This window comes from Oncorhynchus gorbuscha, linkage group LG10 (assembly GCF_021184085.1).
Source record: "Oncorhynchus gorbuscha isolate QuinsamMale2020 ecotype Even-year linkage group LG10, OgorEven_v1.0, whole genome shotgun sequence".
Taxonomy (NCBI): domain Eukaryota; kingdom Metazoa; phylum Chordata; class Actinopteri; order Salmoniformes; family Salmonidae; genus Oncorhynchus; species Oncorhynchus gorbuscha.
This window is the reverse complement of record NC_060182.1, coordinates 24,462,695-24,476,015: the sequence shown is the minus strand read 5'-3', so window position 1 is coordinate 24,476,015 and position 13,321 is coordinate 24,462,695. Positions and strand designations below refer to the sequence as shown.

At 40.3% G+C, this 13,321-nt stretch overlaps 1 protein-coding gene across 1 annotated transcript; it reads right to left on the bottom strand.

Moving 5' to 3' along the window:
• Nucleotides 1-1,395: 1,395 nt before the first annotated feature.
• LOC124045735 (serine/threonine-protein kinase Sgk2-like) lies at nt 1,396-13,138 on the bottom strand. Its single transcript, XM_046365299.1, has 13 exons — nt 12,984-13,138; nt 12,030-12,100; nt 11,853-11,911; nt 11,009-11,066; nt 10,557-10,640; nt 9,539-9,670; nt 9,020-9,132; nt 8,880-8,916; nt 7,996-8,082; nt 4,622-4,717; nt 4,312-4,467; nt 2,713-2,802; nt 1,396-2,547 (listed from the first exon to the last, which is right to left on the bottom strand). Exons 2-13 carry the CDS (start codon nt 12,045-12,047, stop codon nt 2,392-2,394), a joined length of 1,086 nt encoding a protein of 361 aa, XP_046221255.1. The 5' UTR covers nt 12,048-12,100; nt 12,984-13,138; the 3' UTR covers nt 1,396-2,391.
• Nucleotides 13,139-13,321: the final 183 nt, after the last annotated feature.

Sequence of the window (13,321 nt, the reverse complement as noted above, 5' to 3'; positions counted from 1 at the left end):
TGCTGAGCCAGCAGAAATATCAACCTAACCCAAACACTGCCTGGACCAGGAATGTATGTACACATTCTATAACAATTCAATTGAATTCATACTTTATCACCACTCAATAATGGTTGATAGGAATTTGTTAACACAGCACTGTAGACTAGAGGCTCCTTGCACTGTAACCATAATCATATAGCATGTATCCTGAGGGAGGAACTTATCTAGCTCTATTTACCACAATGTAATTGAATATTCCTCCAACATATTCATAAACTTATCAAATGTCGATACATTATCCTTGTCCTCTCATTAAGATTGCATACATTCATCCCTCTGCTTGATTTGTACCTGGCTACCGAGCATAATTTCTCAGTGGGGTTTATCTTTCTCCTCTTCCTGGTTAAGAATTATAAGAGCTGCAAGGATTCTGATGGTCCGCCCCTCACTGACCCAGAAGCCCAGTATCAGGTCCTCAACATGGGCACAAGAAACAGAGTCTTGTTTCCCAACTACAATGGGATGTACGTGTTCAGAGTCATAGTGGTGGATCCTAGCTACAGGTCAGTGTGGACTAGGAGGGTAAACAGCCTCTTTCAGGAGGGCGTTTCGTTACCACGGTCGTTGAATACTTTCATATAATTTTGGGAAAGACCCATAATACATAGCCAGTATACTATTTGTATACCATACATATTCTATAGTACATATTAAAACTGGATTGTCATTGATCTTGTAATATTTCTGATGATATTGACTGTTTCTGTGTTTCTGCAGCTACTGCATGCTGACCACTACGTTCAGTGTGTATGTGTATGGGGCGTTCCCTCCTCACCCTCTGCCCTCTTGTGTGGCCCTGGGCATCTTCCTGGCCATCTTTGTGGTCCTGCTGCTCATCGGCTTTTTCTTAAGCAAGCGGAATTACAAAAAATAGGATGGACACACAAACACACACACACACGTACTCACAATACATCCCAAAACAGGAAATGCATGGGTTGACAGTGCGATCCTGGTTCTATGAAATCACAAGGTTGAACACCTGTCTCTGTTTAGATGTTTGTTGTCAGGCACCAGGGTCCCACTCAAAAGTCTTGTTGTCATTGTTCATGGATGAACACCTCTGTGTGTTGACACTTAGGGAAAACACACGCATGTCCTCTGTGCAGCGTGAAATGAATGTGATGAGCTGTTCAGGATGTTCTCTGCCAGTCACTGATCCCTGTCTTGCCTTTTGTCATGTTTTTAATTGATTTTCTTTATTTTGATGTATTCCTTGTTTTGTTTGATGAAAATGAAACGTTTTGAGAAATAAAGAAAAATGTTTTTAGTCATTATTTCATCATAGTGTAGGTTTTTGATTTCGAAGTTTAATCGATGGAAAATCTGTCAATGCAAGACACGGTAAACATATGGGTAGGGAAGTGATTTATGGTGAAGTTATGTACACATACTTGTAACTGGGCTTCATTGAATGTCAGTCATCTTTAAGATGGTGTTGGCATGTCAACAGTCTTTAATGTCACCCATTGTGCTGACACAATCACATGTTTTGTTTAACAAGGTTAATAGCACCATGGCATGCACCTTTACAGCTGTGAGAATAATCTGGCATAGGTTTATGTTGCTGTTAAGCATTCCTGGACGCAACATTTGAGTCAAGCCTTTATGTACTCTACTAAAAGTCAGTGATATAATAGAAACAGCATGTTCACAAATCAATGTGCAAAAATGTATATTTTCAACAAACGAGTTTAAGAATAAGAAATGTTTGGAAAGTCCACAGTGCTTGTATTAAAAGCAGCACTTAAAGAGCAGAGGAATGGGTTCAACTAGAGTTTCACACACATTTGTGTCTCCCTGTTCTAGTGATAATCAGACCATCTTAATCCATACACCACAACTTTCCATAGAACCTAGCTTTACCTTCTACACATAGCATCTCGGAGTGTGTACTGTATCTACATGTCCTTTATGTAGTCGCACGGTTGACTTTACGTTGTAGTGAAAGAATAATTAAATCAACATCTGTCTGCTAGCAAATAAAAAGTCCAGCATGATTGGATGTGCCAAAAGACTTTGTCATGAAATGAGAATTCAAGCAGAGACGAGTTCATATAAATATAATTCATAGGGCAGTCACCTACAGAAAAAGCAACAGTTGGGTGGTGCATTTAAATGTTTTCTTACAACATCTCTTTCTTGCTTCACCTACGCAAAAATGCATGATATTCAATGTGCTCCATTTCTATGACCGTGGCCAATGAAGTTGAATCCAGGGTAAAATATATGTTTATCCTCCTGACTTTAAGGTTAGGATTTGCAGTTAAGGAATCGAATTGTAGATATGTGGTGGTTACGGGTAACTTCGACCTCGACAGTGGTGGTGCTGTGAGGAACCTTCCTGTCTCAAAGGAAGCTGTCTTCACCAGAAACGTAGGAGAAGCCATTGAATGCGTTAGAGCTGCTGGTGCCGGCGTTGAGCTCAGGGGTGCAGCCCACTGAGTTAGGCACCATCTCTCTGGTGAACTCTGGGTCTATGTGCTGTGTGTCTGCTGGCCCTTTCTAAAGGAGAAGAGAGAGGGGACTTGTTAGGAAATAGAGGGGAGTGCTAGAGAAAAGAGGTAAGATTGAAAGTTACTAAGATGAGGTAGTGAAAGAAAGTTTTACATTTTTTTTTTTTTAGTTATAGAAGATGGTAAGAAACAGCTGGCAGCACAAACAACTCACCACATTTGGGTTGTATGGAGGAGTGATTCTCTTGTGGTACAGATCATCCCAGTTAATCGGGGAGAAGAACACATGGTTCTTTATTTGTAGCTGTAAAAAACAAAAACATTTCAGGATGATATAAGACATGACCAGTGTATAACTCACTCAAAATGTGTGAAACAGTAAACGGCAATGGCATAGTGTGCTTCAGAAATGCAGTGGTGGAGAAAGTACCCAATTATCAAACTTGAGTAAAAGTAAAGATGCCTTAATAAAATGACAAATAAAAGTGAAAGTCACCTTGTAAAATACTAGTTGAGTAAAAGTCTAAATATTTGGTTTTAAATATACTTAAGTATCAATATCAAAAGTATAAATCATTTCACATTCATTATATTAAGTAAACCAGAGGGCACCGTTTTCTTATATTTTAAATTTATGGCTAGCCAGGAGAACACACCAACACTCAAACATTTACAAATGACGCATGTGTGTTTAGTGAGTCCACCAGATCAGAGGCAGTAAAGATGACCAGGGGTGTTCTCTTGATAAGTGTGAATTGGACCGTTTAAAAAAGTTCATTATTTTGGGGGGGAATGTAGAAAAGTAAAAGTTGTCAGAAGTATAAATAGTTAAGTACAGATACCCCAAGAAATGACTTTTGTAGTACCTTAAAGTAGTTTTCCTTAAGTACTTTACTCCAGTGCAGAAATGGCGTACAGTGGACTACTAATAATCAGAGCCCACGTAGGGCTAGAAACAGGGGGAGCACGCCCCTATCCACATCGACGGGACAGTAGTGGAGAGGGTAGTAAGTTTTAAGTTCCTTGGTGTACACATCACGGACAAACTGAATTGGTCCACCCACACAGACAGCATTGTGAAGAAGGTGCAGCAGCGCCACTTCAACCTCAGGAGGCTGAAGAAATTCAGCTTGTCACCGAAAGCACTCACAAACTTCTACAGATGCACAATATAGAGCATCCTGTCCGGCTGTATCACCGCCTGGTGATACAGGTCATCAGACTGTTAAACAGCCACCACTAACATTGAGTGGCTGCTGCCAACATACTGACTCAACTCCAGCCACTTTAATAATGGAAATTGATGTAAAAAATGTATCACTAGCCACTTTAAACAATGCCACTTAATATAATGTTTACATACCCTACATTACTCATCTCATATGTATATACTGTACTTTATCATCTACTGCATCTTGCCATCTTTATGTAATACATGTATCGTTAGCCACTTTAAACTATGCCACTTTTATGTTTACATACCCTAAATTACTCATCTCATATGTATATACTGTATTCTATACCATCTACTGCATCTTGCCTATGCCGTTCTGTACGATCACTCATTCATATATTTTTATGTACATATTCTTTATCCCTTTACACTTGTGTGTATAAGGTAGCAGTTGTGGAATTGTTAGGTTAGATTACTCGTTGGTTACTACTGCATTGTCGGAACTAGAAGCACAAGCATTTCACTACACTCGGGATTAACATCTGCTAACCATGTGTATGTGACAAATAACATTATATATTTTATTTGAAAGGGAATAAGATGCCATGGTCCATGGACATGGTCCAGTCAGTGACTCACAAAGTCAGCAATGGCTCCCAACCTGCGGTGTTGGTCTTTCTGCAGGAGGCCCTGGAGCAGACTACAGAGAGCGCCTGACTTCCCTGGGGGCAGCGGCAGAGGCTTGTGTAGGATGCCATCGTACATCTCTGACACGTCCCGGCTGTAGAACGGGGGCTAGAAAACCAGAAACAGGGTGAGTAGAGCAGAGAACAGACACAGTACTGTAGCAGCCAGCTACTCAAGAAGCATTTCCTGAAGTTGGTAACATAATTGGACATTTATGTAGATTGCGCTAAGTACAGTAGCCATATATGATTGAAAAACGTACAAGACTATAGATCATCTCATAGAGCACAGCTCCCAGACACCACCAGTCCACTGTGCGGTCATAGGGCTCCTTACGCAGAACCTCAGGGGCCAAATACTACAGAGACAGAGAGAGTTAAATAAACAGATATATACTGGTCCTTCAGAAAGTATTCACACCACTAGACATTTTCCACATGTTGTTGTGTGACAGCCTGAATATAAAATTGATGAAATGTAGATTTTGTTTTATTGATCTACACACAATACTCCATAATGTCAACGTGGAATTATGTTTTTAGAAATGTTTACAAATTAAATAAAAATGACAAGCTGAAATGTGTTCAGTCAATAAGTATTCAACCCTTTAGTTATGGCCTAAATAAGTTCAGCAGTAAAAATGTGCTCAACAAGTCACCTAATAAGTTGCATGGACTCACTCTCAGTGCAATAATTGTGTTTAACATGATTTTTGAATGACTACTTCATCTCTGTACCCCACACATACAATTATCTGTAAGGTCCCTCAGTCGAGCAATGAATTTCAAGAACAGATTCAACCACAAAGACCAGGGAGGTTTTCCAATGATTCGCAAAGAAGGGCACCTATTGGTAGATGGGTAAAAAAATATATATATATACACATTGAATATCCCTTCGAGCATAGTGCAGTTATTAATTACACTTTGAATGGTGTATCAACACTCCCAGTCACTGCAAAGATACAAGCGCCCTTCCTATCTCAGTTGCCGGGGAGAAAGGAAACCGCTCAGGAATTTCACAGTGAGGCCAAAGGTGATTTTAAAACAGTTAAAACAGAGTTTAATGGCTGTGATAGGAGGTAACTGAGGATGGATCAACAACATTGTAGTTACTCCATAATACTAACATAAAGAACAGAGTGAAAAGAAGGAAGCCTGTATGGAATAAATAATATTCCCAATAAGCCTCTAAAGTAATACTGACAAAAACGTGGCAAAGAAATATACTTTCTGTCCTGAATTGAAACTGTTATGTTTGGTACAAATCCAACACAACATATCACTGAGTACCACTCTTCATATTTTAGCACAGTGGTGGCTGCATCATGTTATGGGTATGCTTGCTATAGGCAAGGACTAGGGAGTTTTTTTAGGATAAAAATAAATGGAATAGATCTAAGCACAGGAAAATCCTAGAGGAAAACTTGGTTCTTGGTCCTTTCCAACAGTCACTGGATTACATATGCACCTTTCAGCAGAACATCTACCTAAAACACAAGGCCAAATATACACTGGAGATGCTTAACAATACGAATGTTTGTGAGTGGCCTTGTTACAGCTTTGACAAATTGGCTTGAAAATCAATGGCAATTCTTGAAAATGTCTGTCTAGCAATGATCAATAACAAACTTGACAGAGCTTATATTGTACAATCTAGGCTCTTAGAGACTTAGCCAGAAAGACTCACAGCTGTAATCGCTGCCAGAGGTGATTCTAACATTTGCAAACTCAGGGGTTGAATACTTATCTAGTCAAGATATATTAGTATTTTATTTTCCATGAATTCAAAACAAATGTTAGATTTTTCTTTCCACTTCGACATTACAGAGTATCTTTTCTAGAGCGTAGATAAATAAAAAAAATTAAATACATTTTTATCTCACTTTGTAACACAAAAGAATGTGGAAAACGTCGGTGTGAATACTTTCTGAAGGCACTGTATACAGTTGAAGTGGGAAGTTTACATACACCTTAGGCAAATACATTTAAACTCAGTTTTTCACAATTCCTGACATTTAATCCTAATAAAAATTCCCTGTCTTAGGTCAGTTAGGATCACCACTTTTTTATGTGAAATATCATAATAATAGTGGAGAGAATGATTTATTTCAGCTTGAATTTATTTCATCACATTCCCAGGGGGTCATAAGTTTACATACACTCAATTAGTATGTGGTAGCATTGCCTTTAAATTGTTTAACTTGGGTCAAACATTTTGGGTAGCCTTCCACAAGCTTCCCACAAATAAATTGGGTGAATTGTGGCCCATTCCTTCTGACAGAGCTGGTGTAACTGAGTCAGGTTTGTAGGCCTCCTTGCTCGCACATGCTTATTCAGTTCTGCCCACAAATGGGATTGAGGTCAGGGCTTTGTGATGGCCACTCCAACTTTGGAAGTATGCTTGGGGTCATTGTCCATTTGGAAAACCCATTTGCGACCAAGCTTTAACTTCCTGACTGATGTCTTGAGATGTTGCTTCAATGTATCCACATAGTATTCCTCCCTCATGATGCCATCTATTTTGTGAAGTGCACCAGTCCCTCTTGCAGCAAAGCACCCCCACAACATGATGCTGCCACCCCCATGCTTCACGGTTAGGATGGTGTTCTTCGGCTTGAAAGCTTCCCCCTTTTCCTCCAAACATAACAATGGTCATTATGGAAAAACAGTTCTATTTTTGTTTCATCAGACCAGAGGACATTTCTCAAAAAAAGTATGATCTTTGTCCCCATGTGCAGTTGCAAGCCGTAGTCTGGATTTCTTATGGCGGTTTTGGAGCAGTGGCTTCTTCCTTGCTGAGCGGCCTTTCAGGTTATGTCGATATAGGACTCGTTTTACTGTGGATATAGATACTTTAGTACTTGTTTCCTCCAGCATCTTCACAAGGTCCTTTGCTTTTGTTCTGGGATTGATTTGCACTTTTTCTCACACCAAAGTACATTAATCTCTAGGAGACAGAACGTGTCTCCTTCCTGAGCGATATGACGGCTGCGTGGTCCCCTGGTGTTTATACTTGCGTACTATTGTTTGTACAGATGAACATGGTAGAACATGGTACCTTCAGGCGTTTGGAAATTGCTCCCAAGGATGAACCAGACTTGTGGAGGTCTACAATTTTGGGGCTGATTTCTTTTGATTTTCCCATGATGTCAAGCAAAGATGCACTGAGTTTGAAGGTAGGCCTTGAAATACATCCACAGGTACACCTCCAATTGACTCAATTACGTAAATTATCCTATCAGAAGCTTCTTAAGCCATGACATCATATTCTGGAATTTTCCAAGCTGTTTAAAGGGACAGTCAGTTTAGCGTATGTAAACTTCTGACCCACTGGAATTGTGATACAGTGAATTATAAGTGAAATAATCTGTCTGTAAACAATTGTTGGAAAAATTACTTGTGTCATGCACAAAGTAGATGTCCTAACCGACTTGCCAAAACCTAACCGACTTGCCAAAACTATAGTTTGTTAACAAGAAATTTGTGGAGGTGTTGAAAAACGAGTTTTCATGACTCCAGCCTAACTGTATGTAAACTTCCGACTTCAACTGTATAGAACTACATGTGACTATTAAACATGGGTTATCTTTAACATATCATTGAGCACAGACACAATCTCAGGGCTATCCCTCACCTCAGGGGTTCCACAGAAAGTGGACGTGGTGGCCTCTGGTTCCACTCCCTCTTTACACAGCCCAAAGTCTGTAAGTACCACATGGCCCTGGAACACACATTTTAAGCACCATCCCAATATTACAGGAACTTACAGACTGCATATGATCCTGTATTGTGAACTCTTGAACTATCTTCTCTAAGATGAGAAGGAAGTGAGTTGAGATATTGAAAACAATCGAAGAACATTATATCCACTTATGAGTCAACACTTACCTGAGAGTCTAAGAACATTATATCCACTTATGAGTCAACACTTACCTGAGAGTCTAAGAACATTATATCCACTTATGAGTCAACACTTACCTGAGAGTCTAAGAACATTATATCCACTTATGAGTCAACACTTACCTGAGAGTCTAAGAACATTATATCCACTTATGAGTCAACACTTACCTGAGAGTCTAAGAACATTATATCCACTTATGAGTCAACACTTACCTGAGAGTCTAAGAACATTATATCCACTTATGAGTCAACACTTACCTGAGAGTCTAAGAACATTATATCCACTTATGAGTCAACACTTACCTGAGAGTCTAAGAACATTATATCCACTTATGAGTCAACACTTACCTGAGAGTCTAAGAACATTATATCCACTTATGAGTCAACACTTACCTGAGAGTCTAAGAACATTATATCCACTTATGAGTCAACACTTACCTGAGAGTCTAAGAACATTATATCCACTTATGAGTCAACACTTACCTGAGAGTCTAAGAACATTATATCCACTTATGAGTCAACACTTACCTGAGAGTCTAAGAACATTATATCCACTTATGAGTCAACACTTACCTGAGAGTCTAAGAACATTATATCCACTTATGAGTCAACACTTACCTGAGAGTCTAAGAGAATATTCTCTGGCTTCAGATCTCTAAATAAGAACAAAAAAATACATTTGGTTTCACTTAACCTCAATACAGTACATAATAATGTGTTGTTTCTACCTGAATATGTCCTTGTAAACTGTGTCTGACCTGTAAACGATGTTGAGGGAGTGAAGGTAGCCGATGGCACTGGCTACCTCAGCGGCATAGAACCGAGCCCTCGGCTCCAAGAAGCACCGCTCCCTCTGCAGGTGGAAGAAGAGCTATGAGAGAGAGAAAGACATGTTAGAGATAGAGGGAGAAAGTAGAGAGAGAAAACAGTTATGACATGTTGTTTTAACTGTCAGTACGCTTGACTCTGACGAAGCATGTAATATTACTACTGTTACATTATTAACTCATAATAACGCCGTGACACAGAGACTTTGGACTGAGCCAATGATTAAAGGGGAGTAATGTGTTTGTTGTCACTACACTGATTGAGCCAAGGGCTTGAGGCTATGCCACACTGCATTGCTGCTTCTGTGCTGTCAATAGCTTGATAGCTTTAATATAAATAAAGGATTACTTATTGGGAACATTGCTACAGTCCACTCATTTGATCATTTGCCATATCCAAACAGTCATATGAAACCTGAGAAACAAGACCCAGGGCCATTAGCTAGCTACCTCTCCGCCGTTGACATAGTCGAGGACAAAGTAGAGCTTCTCTGGGGTCTGGAAGGAGTAGTGGAGGCCCACCAGGAAAGGATGCTTCAGGCTCTTCAGCAGCACGTTCCTCTCTGCCATGATGTTCTTTTGCTGGAGGACACAAGGCAGCATTGAACCAGCGGACACGAGGCAGAGGGCAGGACACAGCAGAATACAGGCCTCTGTCACCACCACTGCTTTGGCCCCAAGCACATGATGAGAGACGAGAGACGAGAGAGAGAGAGAGAGAGAGAGAGAGAGAGAGAGAGAGAGAGAGAGAGAGAGGAGAGAGAGAGAGAGAGAGAGAGAGAGAGAGAGAGAGAGAGAGAGAGAGAGAGAGAGAGAGAGAGAGAGAGAGAGAGAGAGAGAGAGAGAGAGAGAACACCTCTTTCCTACAAGGTCCTCAGTGTTATTTATGCTGCTGAAAGTGCAGCCACCTACACACTTCTGACTAGTGTTCTCCACTTTAGCTATGGCCCTGGTTTCCAAGGCAGGCAACAGGCTCTCAGTATATAAAGTCAATTGGCTTCATTGAGGTAACACTTCACTTGAGGGAGTCATTCTTTTTACAGGACTGAGTAGTCTGTCAGTCAGCTATAACGTGTGCCTGTAAGTAGCTCAGAAAGCACAAGATTCATTTGCTGATTGTTATAACTATCAAGTGATACAAAACCCAGGGAATATAACATTACTGATTATGGTAATGTACAGTATGAAACACAAAACGGAGACTGGGGGCTGTAAAATCTGTCTGTCGGAGTACAAAGGACAGAACACACTTCAGATTAGATTAGATTAGATGTTATCTTAGAAACACAACACAGATTTAGGCTAAACCACTTCTGCTACACAATGAAAATCATACACACATTAAATATATACTGACATGAAGGGTTTTGCTAGTGGAATTGAGTTGACCTTTAAAACAGAACACAAATAAACTATATGCGAGTTTGTTGTGATAATGAATAACCAAATTAAACGTTTATAGACCAACCTCCTTTTTCTTCAGGATTACTTTCTTCTGTAGAACTTTCACAGCATAGAATTTATTGTCAGCTTTGAGCTTGGCGAGCAGGACCTGGATGCAGGGTGGTTGTCAGTACATTTCTGATTGTTTCCTCAAAACGTCAACTCCTAATATGACACTCTCTTATCATAACCCTATCTTGAAAATAGAAGGGCAATGAGTACACACATAATATATTCTATTATCTGTCACACAAAATATAGAAAAAAGTAATTGACAATGAAAAAGGACTGTGACTGAACTGGAAGAATTAAAAATGGCTGCTCATCCTGAGAACAATTCGTGAAAAACTATCCTCATTGATTGTTTCATTGTTTGGTTTTGGCCTTTTCATCAAGGTAACCTTAACAGTCCTGCATAGACTAAGTTAATCATTGATGAAGGCATGCAGCCTTTTATCAGGCAAACAGCAGACTTACCTTCCCAAAGGTCCCTTTTCCAATAACAGCCAAAAAGTCAAAGTCAGTGGGCTTGGCACTGAAACAAGACAGGAATGATGATAGAGATATTTGTGTCATATGGATGGACATAACAGCTATCGTAACAGGTTATGGCAGAGACAACCGTCTCGCAACATGACTGATATGATCCATGAAATAACATGTTTAATCAAGCCTCAAAAGCACATGTACAGCAATGTACACTGAGTGTACAAAACATTAAGAACACTTTCCTAATATTTAGCACCCCCCCCCCCCTCTACAAGGTGTTGAAAACATTCCACAGGGATGCTTGCCCATGTTGACTCCAATGCTTCCCACAGTTGTCAAGTTGGCTGGATGTACTTTGGGTGGTGGACCATTCTTGATCTATACGGGAAACTGTTGAGCGTGAAAAACCCAGCAGCGTTTCAGTTCTTGACACAAACCCAGTGCGCCCGGCACCTACTACCATACCCGGTTCAAAGGCACTTAAATCTTTTGTCTTGCCCATTCACCCTCTGAATGGCACATAAACCATCCATGTCGCAATTATCTCAAGGTTTAAAAACGTTTCTTTAACCTGTCTCCTCCCCTTCATCTACACTGATTGAAGTGGATTCAACAAGTGCCATCAATATGGGATCATTGCTTTCACCTTGATTCACCTGGTCAGTCTATATCATGGAGAGAGGACGTTTTGTACACTCAGTGTATGTTGTGGTTGCAATGAATGCATATGACATTAGGACCACAATTCCATTGGTAAAGGGTTGCCAGATGTCAGTTCTACATGGCATTATGGATCATTGAAACCCATGACTCTTAATAATACTGTACATACTGTGGGTTTGCTGAAGGTCCCAGGTTGACCTCACTGAGGGTGGAGGATGGTGATCTAAGCTAGATGACACACAGAAAAAAAGATGAATGATGGAGCAAAGTGGTGTAAACAACCAGTAACCATTTGCACAACGGCCTGGTTGTCTGTGGTTGGACACCACACCACAGAAACACTCACTGGATTAGAATTTGCCATTGTCTTGGTCCATTCCGTGCTCACCGGGGAACCTACATCAGTGTTTCATAGACCTGTCATTGACAAAAGGACACAGTAGGAACATCGTGATATGATAGCACCCCCATCTGTGTGTGACGCTACTGCTGGTTCCCCTATGCCAGTCTGACCCTGAGAAACTGGTCGTTCTGGTTTGAAACCCAACACAGGCACAACGAAGGACATTTGGTGTTTTGAAGAGTTCATATCAGTGGACACGTTTACATGGTAAATATTATTTTGCCATTCCCACGTCCACAAATGTGCAGAGGATGGCTTAGGTCATGATTCAAACCAATTCAAACCTCCCCCACACAGTCACTTGCCAAGAATGGATGAATGTTTTGAAATGTTCTTTCCTTGATCTTGGGAAATGTTTAACCTTTAGGTCTACTGAATAAATACAGTAACCTCTACTTTAACTAAATACAATTTTGTGGATCAGTCATATGTCCTCAAGAGTAGATTGTATTTTGCTACAGTAGAGGTGTGAAAAGTTAGTTAGAAACTCATTTGAAGGTTGATAAATATTTACAGTCAAGTGTATTACCCATCTAATCAGAGGTATGGAATTATTATAGGCATTATATTCTCAAACTACACCATTGTTGTGAAATACATGCAAATGGTGTGCAGACAAACTACTCAAAATTCAGCAAACCTTTGATGACAGCCTAAAACATACATATATCAAAGGTCTAATATCGACTACTAGCCTATTCGTGTTTACCGTTGTATTCCTCGAGTGTTTCACAAAGGCTATTTCAAGTATTTCAAAAGGATTCGAGGACATTTTCCAAAGTGTTATAGAACATGATAAAACTGTATTTCAAACAATTCCCCGTAAATGTAAAGACATAAAAGGATCTATAGGCTACTGTAACATTATATAGTCCATTCTGTACATTATCAACCTACCTTTTGTGAATGTTAAAACGAAGCTTAGGCCACCTGTTGCAGGTGCGTGCAGCCGGAGCGATGTCTTTGTCGACTGACTGAAGCCCCGCAGATCGAGTCAAGTATCCCAGCGCAGAGCACAGCACTGTTGTCCTGCATTAGACTACAGATTTCAGTGACTGGTTGGGATCACGTCATGAATGGGTGGTTCCACTGTGCCAGTGAATCATTAAAGAAATTGAGGGGCAGGGAACACTTCTGTCTGTCTGTCCGTGTGTGTGTGTGTGTGTGTGTGTGTGTGTGTGTGTGTGTGTGTGTGTGTGTGTGTGTGTGTGTGTGTGTGTGTGTGTGTGTGTGTG